Source organism: Anolis carolinensis, chromosome 2 (genome assembly GCF_035594765.1).
Source record: "Anolis carolinensis isolate JA03-04 chromosome 2, rAnoCar3.1.pri, whole genome shotgun sequence".
NCBI classification, from domain to species: domain Eukaryota; kingdom Metazoa; phylum Chordata; class Lepidosauria; order Squamata; family Dactyloidae; genus Anolis; species Anolis carolinensis.
This window is the reverse complement of record NC_085842.1, coordinates 305,442,240-305,458,842: the sequence shown is the minus strand read 5'-3', so window position 1 is coordinate 305,458,842 and position 16,603 is coordinate 305,442,240. Positions and strand designations below refer to the sequence as shown.

Below are 16,603 nucleotides of genomic sequence, written 5' to 3'. Positions count from 1 at the left end.
TCAACTATATTCATTCCCCACCTTTTCCAAGCCTATTTTGGGCTCTCCACTCACTTCCAATCTTGGAAAAAAGAAACCATGAACCTAAAATCAGGAAGAACATCAGGAAGAACTTCCTCACTGTGAAGGCTGTTCGGCAGTGGAACTCTCTCCCCCGGACTGTGGTGGAGGCTCCTTCTTTGGAAGCTTTTAAACAGAGGCTGGATGGCCATCTGTCGGGGTGCTTTGAATGTGATTTCCTGCTTCCTGGCAGGGGGTTGGACTGGATGGCCCATGAGGTCTCTTCCAACTCTACTATTCTATGATTCTATGATTCTAAAATAACATTAAAAATTGGAGAGCCACTTAGGACTGCAATCCCCCAACCAGAATGGCCACTGAGAGCTGTAATGCAAATAACTATTTCCCCCCGATTCTGCAAGTGCCTCTTGTGAAATGGGCTCCAGCCCAAGAAAGCTTATGCCAAACAAAATTCATTAGTCTTTAAGACGTCACAAGACAACACACTTGGATGTTTGTGCTGCAACAGGCTAATATGGTAATTCCTTCCCTTCAGAGTCATTTTTAATAAGAAATCAACACAAACTGTGGTTTAATATTAGAAAAATATGAGCCTCTTTGGAAATTTTCTCCTCTATTCCAATAAGCGGGAAGATAAGAACACAGGATTCAAATTAATCACCAAGCCAAGAGGAAACAAATGATCCCTGATGGTTTAGCAGACTTGGCAATCTTTTATGTGAAACCTTTCTTCTGGCAAACCACCGGATGTCAGCAGCAGCTGGAATGATCCCTACGCCTTTTCTCCACAAAAAAATGATTCTGCCTTGTATGTTTTGCCATACAGCCACCACTTAAAAGTCCACCAATAAAAGTTATCTAATCCTCCATGATTCCTACAGGGCTCAACACCAACAAGTACAGTGATTGGAGGAAGCCCATTAGGATTTACTGGGTATTACACATAGATTTCATCCAGCCTTTCCCATGCACAGATTCTACAGTCAGCCCTCCATGAAAAATAAATTGCAATTTGTTTACCTGAATGAACACCTCTCAAGGAATTTCTAGGTCTTCCAACATGACTATGATGAACTAGCATTGGAAGCTAGCCATATAACTGCCTTGGAGAACTTAGAGACTCCAAAACAGGTTTTCCCTCTGGAAATTATTAGGTCCTCCAGCAAGACTGGAGGAAGTTGTCAATCGGCTCACATTAGTGGACCTCCTAGAGATAACAACTTAAATCAAATTCCTGAATAACCAGATCCACAAAATGTGGAAAATCATTACAAAAGTTCAGCACTACATGCCGGTGGAGAGGGACACTGGTGATGTTCTGAGTTTTGATCCTGAAGACATCTGAAGATAGACTCTGAAAAAAAATTCAGCTCTATCTTCGCTTATAGTACCCACATTTCAGGTACTAGGTGACAGCAGTACAACCATTGCAAAAAAAGAGAGAACTTTATGACTTGTCAATTAAACTCAGGAGTGCATATGCCCTCTGCTTATGTTTGATCCTTGCTACATTTCGATACAATCCCGTGGCCATAATACAGGCTACACAGGTTAAGTATATTAGCATACTTTTGCAAAGTTCCACTCTTCCTCATGGATACTGTGATTGTCATTGTCCATTATTTAGTGCAACAGAGATCTGCAAAGTGGTGGGGTAGTGTGTAGTGCTAGGAAAGAAAATGTTCAAACTGAGTCCTCACCTGCCAATCCATGGCAAATTTCCAGGAGATAAACAACTGTACCTAATGAACACAAACATAGTACTAGTTCCTGATACACCAGAGGCAGAATTGTGTAGTGTTTTGAGTGTTTGACTACGACCGTGGAAACCAGGGTATGAAACCCCACTTAATCATTGAAACCCACTGAAAGACATTGAACAATTCACACTCTCTCAGCCTCAAAAGGCCAAGAATAGATCCAACATCCCACTGAAATGAGTCACTTATAGTTGCCTTCTATTGTGCTGCATATATTTAAGAATTACTGTATATATTCAATATTGTTTTTCTTACATACAGAGAGTTTTCTTGCATACAGGATACTAACACTTTAAACTATTACACAGTAAGAGCAGCCTAGGTGGAGAATCTGTGGCTTCTAGATGTTGCTTAATTTCAATCTACATCAATGGTTCCCAACATGTGGGCCGCAGCTCACTGGTGGGCCATGAGACCTAAAATAATGTCCACGAGACATGAGGGGAAAATCAGCTCTAGATTATTAAATATGATTTTCTGTGGGTGAGCAGATGGCAGCTACTGGATGGCATATGTTCTGTATCAGAAACTAGAGCTGATGTAGTCTATCCAATGCAATTTTCTGAATCAGCACTCCAAATAACCAAACAGAAGCTAAAGTTGACCAAAAACTGATTCGTAACCCTTTGGGTACTAATGTTGGAGAGCTGTCCCTGGTCAAAGTGGTCCTTGGTCAAAAAAAGGTTGGGAACCACTGATCTACATAGGCAGGAGTTCCAGTCAAAGATGATGGGAACTGTACTCCAACAAAATTTAGAAGGACCCAGACTTTTGTCCCTACTTTAGAGCATCACACACCAATTCTGCCACATTATTTGTTGCAATTCAAGTATACTTAAAGTCAATTTACAGTTTCTTACCTTGCACCACCAATATCCACTCCGACCATCAATTGTCCATTTAGTGAAAGGATCTCATCTCTCAGGCGAACTTTTCCACATTTTCCCGCTGGGCTGTTTTTCTTCAAGTCCGTGACCCAAATACTCCCAACATCAAGTATGGGACCCTTATGCCCTTTCTTTTTTCTCCCCGTTCTCCGCTTGTCTCCATAGTCCCCCAAAGCAGGGATGTTCCCAAAGCTTAGGCCGAGAGACTCCACTTTCCCCGGATCCTTGGTGAGGTAAACAGTACAAATCTCAGCATCCACAGGGTTCGTACCATGCTGCAGTTTGCCTTCATCCACGGGGAAGTTCAGCTGGATGTACTCCCGCAGCTTCTTGATGGCCGAATGACAGAGCCTCTGCTCCGGCTCCTCTCCTTCTCCCCTCAGGTGGTTTTGCAGCCATCGATACAGGATGGGAAGGAACAGCACCGCATTCTCCGGAGTGATGGGCATTGTGGTCGTTCCCGGATCCCATTATGTGAGGAACTGACTCCTGGATTGGACGACCGCATCTCCATCAATGCATCTTTCAGAATCAGGGCAGCTGCCAACTTCATCAACAGCCATGCTGGCAGGAACAAGTGTATACACACACAGGGAGCCAGAAAATAATTTTAAATAAAACACAGTTCTCTCTTTTCCCCTTCTTTGGTCAAGAACAACAGGATGGCTTTTATAATGAAGAGTGAAAACAGGTGCTCTGGGGAATTCGGCACGAAGAGGAAGGAAGCGGCAAGGACTTCATGGCTGGTCTCTTCCACAGCTGTCCATACAGAAATCATTGGGGCAGCTCTGTTTTGTTCTTGCTCCTCCACATTCAACAACACCTGCTTGACCTAGAAAGAGAAAAACAGCGCCGTTAAAACCATAATTCCCATTCTCAAATAAAGGATTGCAGAGCAATCTGCAGTCCTCATTAATGAGAAAGCTTTTCTTATTATTCCATTCACTCGTTAATTCTGTAATCTGTTTATTTTACTTTCTACATGCTCTTGGTTCATCCTCTGTGGAACAGGGACAACAGAATGAACTCTAATAAGGACAGGTTGCTTACCTGTAACCATGTTTCTTCGAGTGTACTCTGTGAATTCACACTAATGGAGAGGCTGCGCCTGCGCAGGTCCCAACGGAAACTCTTCCCAAGCTGAAGTTTAAATTTTGGCGGTAGCCACGCCCCTCCGTCCCCGGAGGGCATATAAGGCAGCCCTCGGCGTCTGCTCTCCAGTTCCTACGCCGCAAAGGCAACGAGAAAGGAAGAGGGTTTGCCAGAGGGGAAGGAAGGGCGGGCTTGTGTGAATTCACAGAGTACACTCGAAGAAACATGGTTACAGGTAAGCAACCTGTCCTTTTTCTTCGTGTACTCTGTGAATGCACACTAATGGAGACTAGCAAGCTTAGGTCTCGGAGGCGGGCTAAGCAAACCCTGACAACGAGAAAACTGTCCAAACATATGTTTATTAAACATGAAAACATCAAAGAAAACCCTGGTCCAAGGACCCATTAAGGTATTGCATCAAACACACGCCAAACACCGAAGGCAGTTCGGTCAGGCATGATATAACCCTTTAAGAGCACATGTGAAAACAGGAAAACATCATTCCCCTAAGGGGGAAGGCAATAGCAATAAGGCACGGATCATCAGGAGAGTAGTGCAAACATGTACCAAACAGGAAAAAACAACAAGAGGGTCGCATGAGAAAAGCACCCACATAGAAGTCATAAATGCAGAAGGTTAGGACAAGCATGAGGATAAAACCGCCCTAGCAAAGGCGGCATCCTTCAAAGTCTTTTGGTCTAACCTGTAGTGAGACACAAATGTAAGGGGGTTAGACCAGATCGCTGCCTTGCAGATGGAGTCCAGGGAAATGCCCCTTAGGAAGGCAGTCGACGTGGAGAGACCTCTCGTCGAACGCGGGCGGACCGACGGGGGAGGAGGTCTTTTGGCTAGTTCATAGGCCAGTTCAATGGCCTGAGCAATCCAGTGTGAGAGTCTTTGAGAAGAAATAGGATTGCCCAGTTTATCTGGGGCATGGGCCACAAAAAGTTTTGGGGTCTTTCGAATGTTCTTAGTACGGTCCCGGTAGAACAGAAGTGCTCTACGCACATCAAGGAGGTGCAGTCTCCGCTCAAGGGGAGACGAGGGGTCTGGGAAGAAAGCGGGAAGGACAATGTCCTGGTTAAGGTGAAAAGCAGAGACCACCTTGGGAAGGAAGGTGATGTCCGGACGGAGAACGGCGCGGTCGTGATGAAAGCGGAGGTAGGGTTCATCGACCCGAAGGGCCGCCAGCTCCGAGGGTCTGCGCGCTGAGGTTATGGCCACCAAGAAGGCAACTTTCCAAGAAAGGAGACGTAGGTCGGTCGAGGCCAAAGGTTCAAAGGGAGAAGCAGTGAGCTGGGAAAGGACAAGCTCGAGGTTCCAGCCTGGGGTAGGAGGTTGGGCCGGTGGGCAGATGTTGTTGTATCCTTTTAAGAAGGTCTTGACGAGGTGATCGGAAAACAATGATGGTTTACCATGCTGCTGAAAGCACCATGATAGAGCGGCCAGGTAAGATTTCATAGAGGCAAGAGAAAGCTTTTGTTCTGCTAGAGACATAAGGAAGTCCAGCACAATCGGTACCGAGGTTGGGAAAGCAGTGATCCCTCGGGAGCGAAGAAAGGAACGAAAGCGAGAGACTTTATAAGTGTAGGCCCTGGTTGTAGCCGGCTTGTGAGCTGCGCGGAGGACCTCTTGTAAGTTCTGCGGGAGGGAGGTCAGGCGAGAATCCTCCAAGCAGTGAGATGTAGAGAGGGGAGATCCGGATGCAGAATCTGGCCGTTTTCTCTGGATAAGAGGTGTGGTAGGAGAGGCAGAGTGAAGAAGGTCGCCTTGGAAAGATGAAGAAGAGCCGGGAACCACGGTTGACGAGGCCAGGCTGGCGCTATCAGGATCGCCGACATCGGTACCGATCGGAGCTTCTGGAGGACCTTCGGTATCAGAGGAAAAGGCGGAAAGAGATAGATTGGTTCCGCCGACCAGTCCAGAAGGAAGGCGTCTCCCAGGCAGCCTGGAGAGGAGGACGGGAGAAGTCTTGCCCCGTACCGAGGCAGCTGAGCGTTCTGGGGAGAAGCGAAGAGGTCTAGGGTGGGGAAACCCCATTTGAGAAAGAGAGAAAGAAGAGTCTCGGGGTCGAGCATCCACTCGTGGGAGGAAGTCGTCATTCTGCTGAGGGCATCTGCCAAGTCGTTGTGGATCCCGGGAAGGTGAGTCGCCGAGATTTGGATGTTGTGGGCTATGCACCAATGCCACAGTTGGGAGGAGAGAAGCATCAGCTTCCTTGAGCCCGTGCCGCCCTGTTTGTTGATGTAGAATACTGCTACTGTGTTGTCTGACTGTACGAGGACAGATCTTTGGGAGATCAGGCGGGAGAAGGCTTTCAGAGCCTTGAAGATAGCAAGGAGTTCGAGAAAGTTTATGTGATTGGCCTTCTCGGAGGGAGACCAGAGGCCCCGAACAGTGAGGCCCTTCATGTGGGCTCCCCAGCCGAAATTGGATGAGTCTGTGGTTATGGTGATCGAGGGAGGAACCGAGTGAAACGGAAGACCCCTGCAGACGTTGGAGAGGGACTTCCACCAGAGAAGCGACCGACGAACATGAGGCGGGATCGAGAGAAACCTCGAGTTGGGGTGGCGAAATGGCTTGAAAACATCTATGAACCACCTCTGCAGGGACCGGAGACGGAGCCTGGCGAACGGGGTCGTGAGGACTGTGGAGGCCATGTGGCCCAGCAGTATTTGAATGGATCGAGCCCGAACTCTTCGGTGGGTCTCGCAGAAGATGATTTGATGACGGAGAGCTAGAAACCTGTCGAGCGGGAGCGAGACAGTCTGAGCGATTGAGTCGAACAGTGCGCCGATGAAGCGGATCTTGTTCGACGGGTTGAGGTGAGATTTTTCGTGGTTTAGCTGGAGACCGAGAGAATCTAGAAGAGAGAGGGTGTAGTCGACGTGTCGACGGAGTAGGACAGGGTCGGATCCGACCAGAAGCCAGTCGTCTAGATAGGGAAAAACTGTGATCCCCTGGAGCCGGAGGTGGGCAGCCACGACAGCGACGACTTTGGTAAAGACCCTTGGGGCGGTAGCGAGGCCAAAGGGCAAAACGGTGAACTGGTAGGTTTGGTCGAGGACCTTGAAAGAGAGGAAGCGCCTGTGGTTTTCTCGAATCGCCACGTGGAAATAGGCGTCTCGGAGGTCTATAGACACGAAGTAGTCTCCGCGGTGAAGCATCGGGAGGATGGAGGCGATGGAGACCATCCTGAACTTGGTTGGGCGTATGAAGACATTGAGCATGCGCAAGTCTAGAATTGGGCGGAGGCCCCCACCCCTCTTCGGGACCGTAAAGTACCTGGAGAAGAAGCTTTGAGGGTCCTGTGCCGATGGAGAAGGCCGAATAGCCCCTTTGGCGAGGAGAGCGTCGACCTCTGCGAGAATTTCTTGAGAGGGGTTGGAGAGAAGGACCTGACCGGTGGGAGGGAGTTCTTCGAATTCTAAGGCATAGCCTTCTTGGACAATTTTTAGAACCCAGGCATCTGAAGTAATAGATTTCCACCGGTGAAAGAAGGGAGCCAGGCGGTCTATAAAGAGACCATGAGGTTGATTTGGTGGAGGAGAGGGGTGCGGAGGAGTGAGAACGACATCGGTACCGGAGAAAGAGTCTTTGGAAGGAGAGATGGCGTCAGGAACGCCGGATAGGTTGACCAGCGGTGGGGGTGGCCCGGCCGCGCTGTCTTTGAGGTTGTGCGGCCCGACGGGGCTGTTGGCGATTTTGGTTGTTCGATACCGAGGGACGTCTGAAAGATTGCTGGCGGTAAGAAGGAGGCGGGAAGCGTCGAAAGCGTTGAGGAAACCACTTGGTGCGGTGAGCCTGGGGTTGATCGCCGCATTTAGTGGCTAGAACTTTAAAGTCATGGTTGGTTTTAAGCTTGTCATCGGTGCCAGCATTAAAGAGGCCCATGGCGTCGAAGGGGAGGTCCTCGATGACCTGCCTCGAGGAAGAAGATAAGCCGGAAGATCTCAGCCAGGCGTGGCGGCGAATGGCAATGGCGTGGGCGATCATCTTGCCAGCCGTGTCGCCCGTATGCTTAGCCATCTGGATTTGATGATGCGCTAACGAATCGGCCTCTTGTTGGAGGGTGGACATGACCGACCGGTCTTCGTCGGACAACTTCGCGAAGAAGGGCTGAGCTTTTTCCCAGAGGATCTGCTGGTATGCCCCCATACAGGCCCCATAGTTCGCCATTCGACAAAGTAGAAGGGCTCCGGAGTAGAGCTTTCTGCCGACCGCGTCGAACCTTTTACCCTCTCTGTCTGCAGGGGTAGTGGATTCACGACCGGAGGACTGAGAGGCCTTCACGACCATGGAATTCGGGTCGGGGTGGTGTTTAAGCCATTCTAAGGTGTCGTCATCCGTACGATACCAAGACTCGATTCTCTTCGAGGTAGGAGGGATCGAGGAGGGGGTTTTCCACGAAGATTGGATAACATCGAGGAGATAGGGTAAGAACGGCAACAGTGTGGCTGGAGGGGCCTGGGCTTGGACCCGTTTGAAAACCGGGTCAGTTACTGCTTTGGAAGTCTGTTTAATTTCTAAACCCAGGGCATCAGCCATTCTAATCATTTGCTCGGAGAAAGCCCGAATGTTGTCGGTAGGCGAAGGAGGATCCACCTCATAGGCATCATGGGGAGGAGAGAGATCGAGGCCTAAGGATACCACCGAGGCCGAGAGAGCAGAATCCGGGCGATCAATCTCTATCTCATCGTCCCCAGCCCCTTGAGGGGACTGGGGGGGAGATGACAACACAGTCTCTGGTGGCGGCACCGCCTCAAGAGCAGGAGCTATCTGCAGCCGAGTTTGTTTGGAGGCCGAAGCCTGGACCGCTCGAGCCAGGCGAGTGGTTTGTCTACCCCGTTCCGGTGTCGAGGTCGGGGGAAAAAGCTGCTGACGAGATGAACGATGAGAAGCAGCAGGTCGAGGAGATGGGACCCTGACCACTGTCTGAGTGGAGTGGTGGGGTGAGTCCTGCAACTCGCCGTCCGAGAGTTGGTGAGGAGAAGGCTGGCGAGGTCGCTGAGCGGGAGCGATCGGAGAAGACCTTCTAGAAGAAGTTGCCGAAGAAGGGACATCCATCTTGGAGGAGGCAGAAGAGGAAGAGCGTTGGGTTGCCCTCTTCTTAGCGAGCGGTTGTTTTGATGGAACCCTCAGGGATTTACCCGGTGTGGGAGGGATCATTGCTGAGTCGGATTGGGTCCGACGAGCTTCCTCATGAGCCCTTTTAAAGGCGATCTTCATCGCGGAGGTCGATGGAGGAGCCCCGAGCTGGGATCGAGCCGAGGAAACGGAAGCTACCGAGCTCGACGTCGAGGAAGGACCGACCCGACCAGAACGTGTCGACACCGTGGCCGTGGTGAGAGTGCACGGTGGTTTAGCGGCCTTGGACGACCTGGAGGCTCTGGACGCCTTAGACGAGACCGAAGGGGCTTTAGCCGCTGAAGACGACATCGATTCCGGGTTAAGCGGCGACTTCGTGCCCGAAGTCGACGGAGCGGGTTCAGGAGCGAGCGATTTTTCGTAGAGCGCCGCTCTAAGCCTCGCGGCTCTATTTTTTCGAGCCTGGGCCGTTAGGGCCAGGCAGAAACGGCAGGTACCGACGACATGTGCTTCTCCGAGGCAGTAGAGGCACTTGGCGTGGCCGTCGGAGTCAGGAATTTTAGCGGCACACTGAGTGCAGCGCTTGAAGCGAGTCGTAGACATGAGAATCCGAAGTGAACCTTGCGGCGGAAAAAAAGGAACTGGAGAGCAGACGCCGAGGGCTGCCTTATATGCCCTCCGGGGACGGAGGGGCGTGGCTACCGCCAAAATTTAAACTTCAGCTTGGGAAGAGTTTCCGTTGGGACCTGCGCAGGCGCAGCCTCTCCATTAGTGTGCATTCACAGAGTACACGAAGAAAAAGCATTTTTGTAAATGTACAAATAGTGGGTGTGTCAGAGCTGGTTTTCATGAGTCCCTTTGCTCCAGCACAATGTGAGTCCATGCAGATATTTTGCTCACAAGCCCCAGTATTCCTGATTATTAGCTATGCTGGTAGAGGCTGATAGAAACTATAGGCCAAAACACCTGAAGGAAGGCACACTGAGGAAGGTTAATCTGAAATGGAAATGATGGGTGACCAACATACTGCTGCTACCTCCACACACCAAGTCACTGTGATTTACAGCAACAGCCACATAGCCCTGCCAACCAGAAAGACAGATATTTCAATAATGTATGGATACATATACGTGTTTTCTATGCAACTTCAACCTGTTGCAAATATAAAAGGCTCCCCATGGCATGCTATGAGTCCTGGTCCAAGATATAAAACTATGGGTGAATCTACACTGTAGAATTAAAGCAGTTTTGATACCAGTTCAACTGTCTTGCTCAGTGCTATGAATCTTGAGAGTTGCTATTTGGGGAGGCACTAGCCCTCTTTGGCAGAATACCTTGTAAAATTACTACTCCCATGATTGCATAGCAGTGAACCATGGCAGGTAGATATTGTTAAAATTCACTATTTCTACATGTAGACGTCCTCTATGTCTCATACATAGGCCAGGCACATGTAGATAAGGATACACATTAACGGCTTAAGTCTCTTATAGTCAATAACTATGAAGGTTTCAAATATTGCAATACAAATTTAACACAGTATGCTTTTTTTCTGCCAAGGGGAGGGAAAAAGACTAAGGGAACATCTGCACTGTAGAATGAATGCAGTTTGATGCCACTTTAACTGCCGCAGCTGAATGCTATGGAATCCTGCGATTAGCAGTTTGGTGAGACAGAGACTTTTAGACTCTTTGGCAAAGAAGGCTAAAGACTTTGTAAAACTACCAACTCTGCTGTTTCCATAGCCTTGAGCCAAAACATTTAAAGTGGTGTGAAACTGCATTAATTCAATGGTGTAGATGCAGCCTAGCAGTTAAAAAAAAATAACCACTACCCTCCCCTGCACATCTAACATGTGTGATCCCTTTGTTGGATCCCTTGTTCATCTCTTTGTAAGAATAATTAAAGCTGGCTTTACTTGTAAAACGGGCTATAGAGGCATAATGTTAGATGTGGCATCATATTTAGTTAAAAGCTAGTGAAGAACAGCCTCTAAAAGGTTGACAGTTTTGATGAAGAAAAACAGTCCACCAGTATTTTTCAGAATTGCTTATCAAACCAGTCTGATAGCATTTTGGGATATCCTGATTACATGCAAACTTTTGTTTCATTCTTTAACAAATTGAGCTTTTCCTTCCTTATATGTTCTTTTGAGTGGTAGCCAAAGGGCCCTCAAAACCTATTAAAACATCCTATTGCTGACCCTTACAAATAGGGTTCACTGCATGATGTTTTTGGATACTATTTTTACAGAGCGCATAAGTTACATCCAGTGTCTATCCAGTTTAACAATTTAAGACATCATGGTCTTTGTATCATAATATCTCTAGTGGTATCTTTAAGGGTTTTTTAATATGCTCTTTTGTAGGCACTAGTATTCCTCCATTACATTTGAGTCACAAGATGCTGTGCATATGGTGAACTTTTGTCAGAATGCAGTAGCAGGCTGGATGGGTAGCAATGTGTGAGAATTTTATTTACTGCATATTTATAAGAACCTTGCAAAATGTGGAGACTATAATTTATATTGTCTATGCACCCATCTGTCTGACTGTTTTGCTATGCAAATCCACTTGCTTAACAAACCCCAGTCCTTTCATGATCCTATAAAATTCTAGACTGATTCTATCAGCTATTTCAAGTATTTTTCTGGGAAAATATCTGTATAGTGTATTTTCTCCAGAATCCTGTTGAGGAAGCAAGTTTGACCAAACTTGATGCACAGCCTTAGGTTGCTTCCTGGGATATTCCAGGTTTGTTCCTGTATAAATTTATTTTTATTTCTAATATCCAGATTTCTAATATTTTGCTCATGGAGCCTCCGGTGGCTCAGTGTGTTAAAGCGCTGAGCTGCTGAACTTGCAGACCGAAAGGTCCCAGGTTCAAATCCGGGGAGCAGAGTGAGCGCCCGCTGTTAGCTCCAGATTCTGCCAACCTAGCAGTTCGAAAACATACAAATGTGAGTAGATCAATAGGTACTGCTCCGGCAGGAAGGTAACGGCGCTCCATGCAGTCATCCCGGCCACATGACCTTGGAGGTGTCTATGGACAACGCCGGCTCTTTGGCTTAGAAGAGTCAGGCACAACTGGACTTAACGTCAGGGGAAACCTTTACCTTTTACCTAATATTTTGCTTGATTAAATATATTTTCAGTGGATTCCAAGTACTACCCAAAAACAATGCCACTCTCAAATGAGTTTATTTTTAACATGTTACAATCCAAAATGAAAAGTAGAGGCACTTGCCCATATGTTTTTTCTAGTTTAGGAACTAGTAAAAGTAGCTGCCCGATAAACATAGCTATTGTTCAATGTGTTGTCGAAGGCTTTCATGGCCGGAATCACAGGGTTGTTGTGTGTTTTCCAGGCTGTATGGCCATGTTCCAGAAGTATTCTCTCCTGATGTTTCGCCCACATCTATGGCAGGCATCCTCAGAGGGTGTGAGATATGGTTATTGTTCCCAGGACACTGGGGCCCTATCTATACTGACATATAATGCAGCTTGAAACTACATGCAGTCAGTTTTCAAGAACCTTAGGAGCTGAACATCTATTTGTAGCTCCAATCAACTATATATTTAATACAACATTTCAGATATGCAAGTTTTGTCCAATGAAAGATTGTATTTGTATGTCATCATCCTTAGTCTCTCATGAGAAATTGGAAAATATCAGAAATTAGCAAAGGTTGTGGCACATCTGTAAATGTGTTTGATTCTTTTCCCAAGACCTTTCCATGGGAAATGTCCCAACTAACAAAGTTGCCCAGGAAACAAAGAAAAACTTTGCTGTGATCAGACATATTTCTTCTAAGGATCAGAAATTTAGAATGTAAAACATACATTCCACACATAAGTTTCTAATGCATTCAATCTGAATTCTACCTATGATTGACTTAGAAAACATAGGGGGGAAAACAGTCAATTTCAGTGATGTAAAACTGTTACGGCTTTAGTGGAAGTAGTACTATGTACTATGTACTATGTAGATTGTGTCATTAGACAATACAGTCAGTAGGTGGCAATGGACTTTGGCACGTCATGGCATGAGAAGAAGTAAAGGTTACCTATTCTCTTTTGTTCTTGAGAGCATAGCATTGCTATCTTGGGGTGCGTCTACATCACATGTGTTAAGTGCAAGGCTTGCAGGCAAAATCTGTTCCTCCATGACATTTTATGTGGCCTGCGAGGCTTTCAATGCCAGGGCAACATCTTACAATTACAAACTGCCCTTCAAAGGCAACCATAAGGCTGATGTGACCTTCAGTGAAAATGAGCTTGACATTCCTGATCTCCACTATAGAATTAATGTAGTTTGATACCACTTTAACTGTCATGGCTTGACATTATGGAATGTTGGGATTTGTTGTTTGGCAAGTAAACAGCACTCTCTGGCAGAGAAGGGTAAAGGCCTTGTAAAACTACCATGCTCATTGAGCCTTGACGTTTAAAGTGGTGCCAAACTGCATTCATTTTACAGTGTAGATGCAACCTGAGATATCTGACAGGGTTGCCTTTGAAGCTTTCCATGGCCGGAACCTTTACTTAATTTTCTATATGTCTTCACATCAATTCACACTCTTTGTAAGCCTATCAGATTTTTCTTAGCAACATTTATTTGAAGGACATTTCTCATTGAATTCTACTGAGGCTGAAAAAGTGTGGCTCAGCCAGGTTCAACCAATGGGTTTCCATGGCTGAACAAGGATTTAAACTCTGTTCTCCATTAATTCCAGTTCAACACTCAAACCATCATTACTACAGCCTGCTTTTTAAACTCTTTTTTTCTTCCTGTTCTTACTGGTATCTAAGATGCTTAAAGATGGCAAGGAAATGAATTGCTTCTTGAGTTTTTCACAGTACATCCACCCACTTCTTAAATTCCAGCAATGTTCAACAGAGTTCATTTCACACTGAAAATATTTTATATGAAATCCAGCCAGCTAGTTTTAGCACACACACCTTTAGCTTCATAAATGGTTATTGATTTTTTTTTGTTTCAAATGTCGTTAAAAACTTTGTGCTGCATTACAAATTAAAGTTATAGGTTTCTGTCTTACAAAATTAGCCATCTGGACATTGAGCAATGGATATTTGAGAAATGGAAGCCCACCCATTACAGGCATGCTTAACTAACTTTGTGGATTTCTGGGTCCTAAAGATAGCAAACTGCTAAGACTGCGATCACTGAACAACTAGATAGATTTATAGATAGATAGATAGATAGATAGATAGATAGATAGATAGATAGATAGATAGAGGATAGATAATTACCCACTTCAACAAGATGAGCTTTTAAGATACTTTTTTGGATAATTAGCATGGTTACTTTCAATGGACTTGATTATGACAAAGCTGGGAATAATTTACTAACAATCTGTAATAAGTCGTTATCAATGACAGTGCCAAGTAAGCATTGAAGAAGGAATAACTAGACTTAAAGATATTGCAAGCTGAGTACCCCTTATCTGAAATGTTTGGGACCAGAACGCCATAGGATAGGTTCACCCTAGATTGGAGTCAACCTGAAGGCATTTAACGACAAAGAAAGACCGTTAAGCCAAAATATGCTTCCTCAGTTCTTTTAATCAATGGATACATTCTTGTGCCACCAGCCCTTGAGAAACTGAACGAGGCAGGCTTTTAATGATCTGCTGTTCTATGATTAGTATTGGATTTTAATTAACTTAATGATTTAAGTTTCTAAATGGTTTAATTGCTTATGAAACAGCTTTCATGTTTATACTTTTATCAAAGTTTTTGAGTAGTTTAAACCAAGATTGTTCTCAAATATACTGTTAGCTGTCTTGGGTCCTATTGCCTTAGGAATGGAGGCCTGCTTACCCTCCCAAGCCCCCCAAAGACTTCTCTTGCATTGTATTTGGGTCTCAAGCTGACAGAGGTTCCCTTCCCTTGACCTACATTAATCCTGCTGCTGCCATGACACATTTGACTCCCAAATCCAGACTTTGATTAAAAATCAAAGTGAAGAATAAATCAAGCAAATTAAGCTACTTTATGTCAAAGTTGTTTAATATTAATATACTACACAAATGGAGGGGTGATGCAATTGTTGACTTCTCCTGAGTCTCCTTCACCCTTTAATTACGGAAAAGGCTTTCAAGTGATGCCATGGTTTGAGGCACAGAACTGACCCCACATGGACATCGGCATTGGCATCTCCTTTGTGCTACGTGCAAAAGCATGTTGTCTGGAGTGGAGTGTCCTAAACACTACAAATCAATTTGAAAGGATGTCTACATCCATGCATCCAACCCATGGTACTTTATTGAATCAAAATGCCTACCAAACCAAATGTTTCTCATTATGAGAGGGAACAGAAATACATGGCACACAAAAAGTAGAGGAGGACATGGATGCATAGGGTAAGCGATGTTGTCGGTGGGCGCATGGGGGGGCCAGTGCCTCCTCCTCTTGGTATCTCCCTTCATTTGCCCAGCAAAACAGACATTTGCAGCATGCAGGAAGAGGAAAAAGAACTTGGATCCACAAGGTAAGTGAAGTGGTGTATGGGACGATCTCCTCTTCCACTTCCCCCTAGGACCGTAACCCCTACAAAAGCAGTGGAAGGACTATACAACTTCTATTGTTGTTCAATTTTAGTAGACACAAAAAGAATGAAGCTTCACAACTTTCTGAACTGTCAGAGGAATCTTCATTCTGCTCCTGGTAAGTCTTTCTTTTGTTCTTCCTTTCCATGCAAAAGCTGCAGAAATTTCAAGGAAGTCAGCACAGTTCTCAGAAAAAGCTGTATGGTTTCCAGAAAACTGTCACGAATGGACAAGCTGCACGGCTTTCATAGAAAAGCTCTGCAGTTTCCTGTCATTGTGGGGTGGGGATGGGGGTCTCCCAATAGCTGTAGGATGAAAAACTGATTAATTGTTCTCAACTTCTGTCAAGATTGGGAAAGTGGAGATTTATCATCACTAACATTACCTTTTTCTAGGTACAGTAGAGTCTCACTTATCCAAGCTAAACGGGCCGGCAGAACGTTGGATAAGTGAATATGTTGGATAATAAGGAGGGATTAAGGAAAAGCCTATTAAACATCAAATTAGGTTATGATTTTACAAATTAAGCACCAAAACATCATGCTATACAATGAATTTGACAGAAAAAGTAGCTCAATGTTATGTAATGTTATGTTATAATTACTGTATTTATAAATTTAGCACCAAAATATCACAATATATTGAAAACATTGACTATAAAAATGCATTGGATAATCCAGAATCTTGGATAAGTGAGACTCTACTGTATTTGGCATTTTGCACAGTTCCTTGATTGATGGGCATCAAGGTTCTTGTGAAGAGGAAAGACACCTGAAGTAATTTCCAAAGCCAAGCAAGCTCACATAATATTACTCAGCTTATTTCCATATGAGCTTCAAAGATGCAAAAAAAAAATAACCACCCTGTTTGAATCTTTTGAAGTTGCCACACTACCGTTCTTCCCAAGCGTTAAAAATGTGGACCTATAATGAGTAGGCCTGCCATTCCAGGAAGGCATGAGTGAGGTTATTGCTGCTGCCTTCGCACCAGTATTTCACCACTATTTACATTGCTGGTTTCAAAATGCCCAAGTCACCCTTAATGAACCCTGGGTGTGAGCTCCCTGGGTGGGAATGCAAATTCACTTATCCTTCTGGAAACCTTAAGGCTCATGTTGGTGGAAGGCCAGCGTTCCTCAAGCTGCTTTCGTAAGAGACCCTGCTTTCACTGACCTGTTTAATGAA

The 16,603-nt window shown here is 45.6% G+C and overlaps 1 protein-coding gene across 2 annotated transcripts in view; it reads right to left on the bottom strand.

The window, feature by feature from the left end:
• pdzd2 (PDZ domain containing 2) overlaps positions 1 to 16,603 on the bottom strand; it is a 315,666-nt gene that overhangs the window by 215,459 nt on the left and 83,604 nt on the right. For both annotated transcript variants that reach the window (XM_008118592.3, XM_008118591.3), the window contains exon 4: positions 2,642 to 3,500. In XM_008118592.3, coding sequence (XP_008116799.2) covers positions 2,642 to 3,117 — 476 coding nt within the window. In that variant the 5' untranslated portion in view covers positions 3,118 to 3,500. The remainder of the gene's footprint in view (positions 1 to 2,641; positions 3,501 to 16,603) is intronic.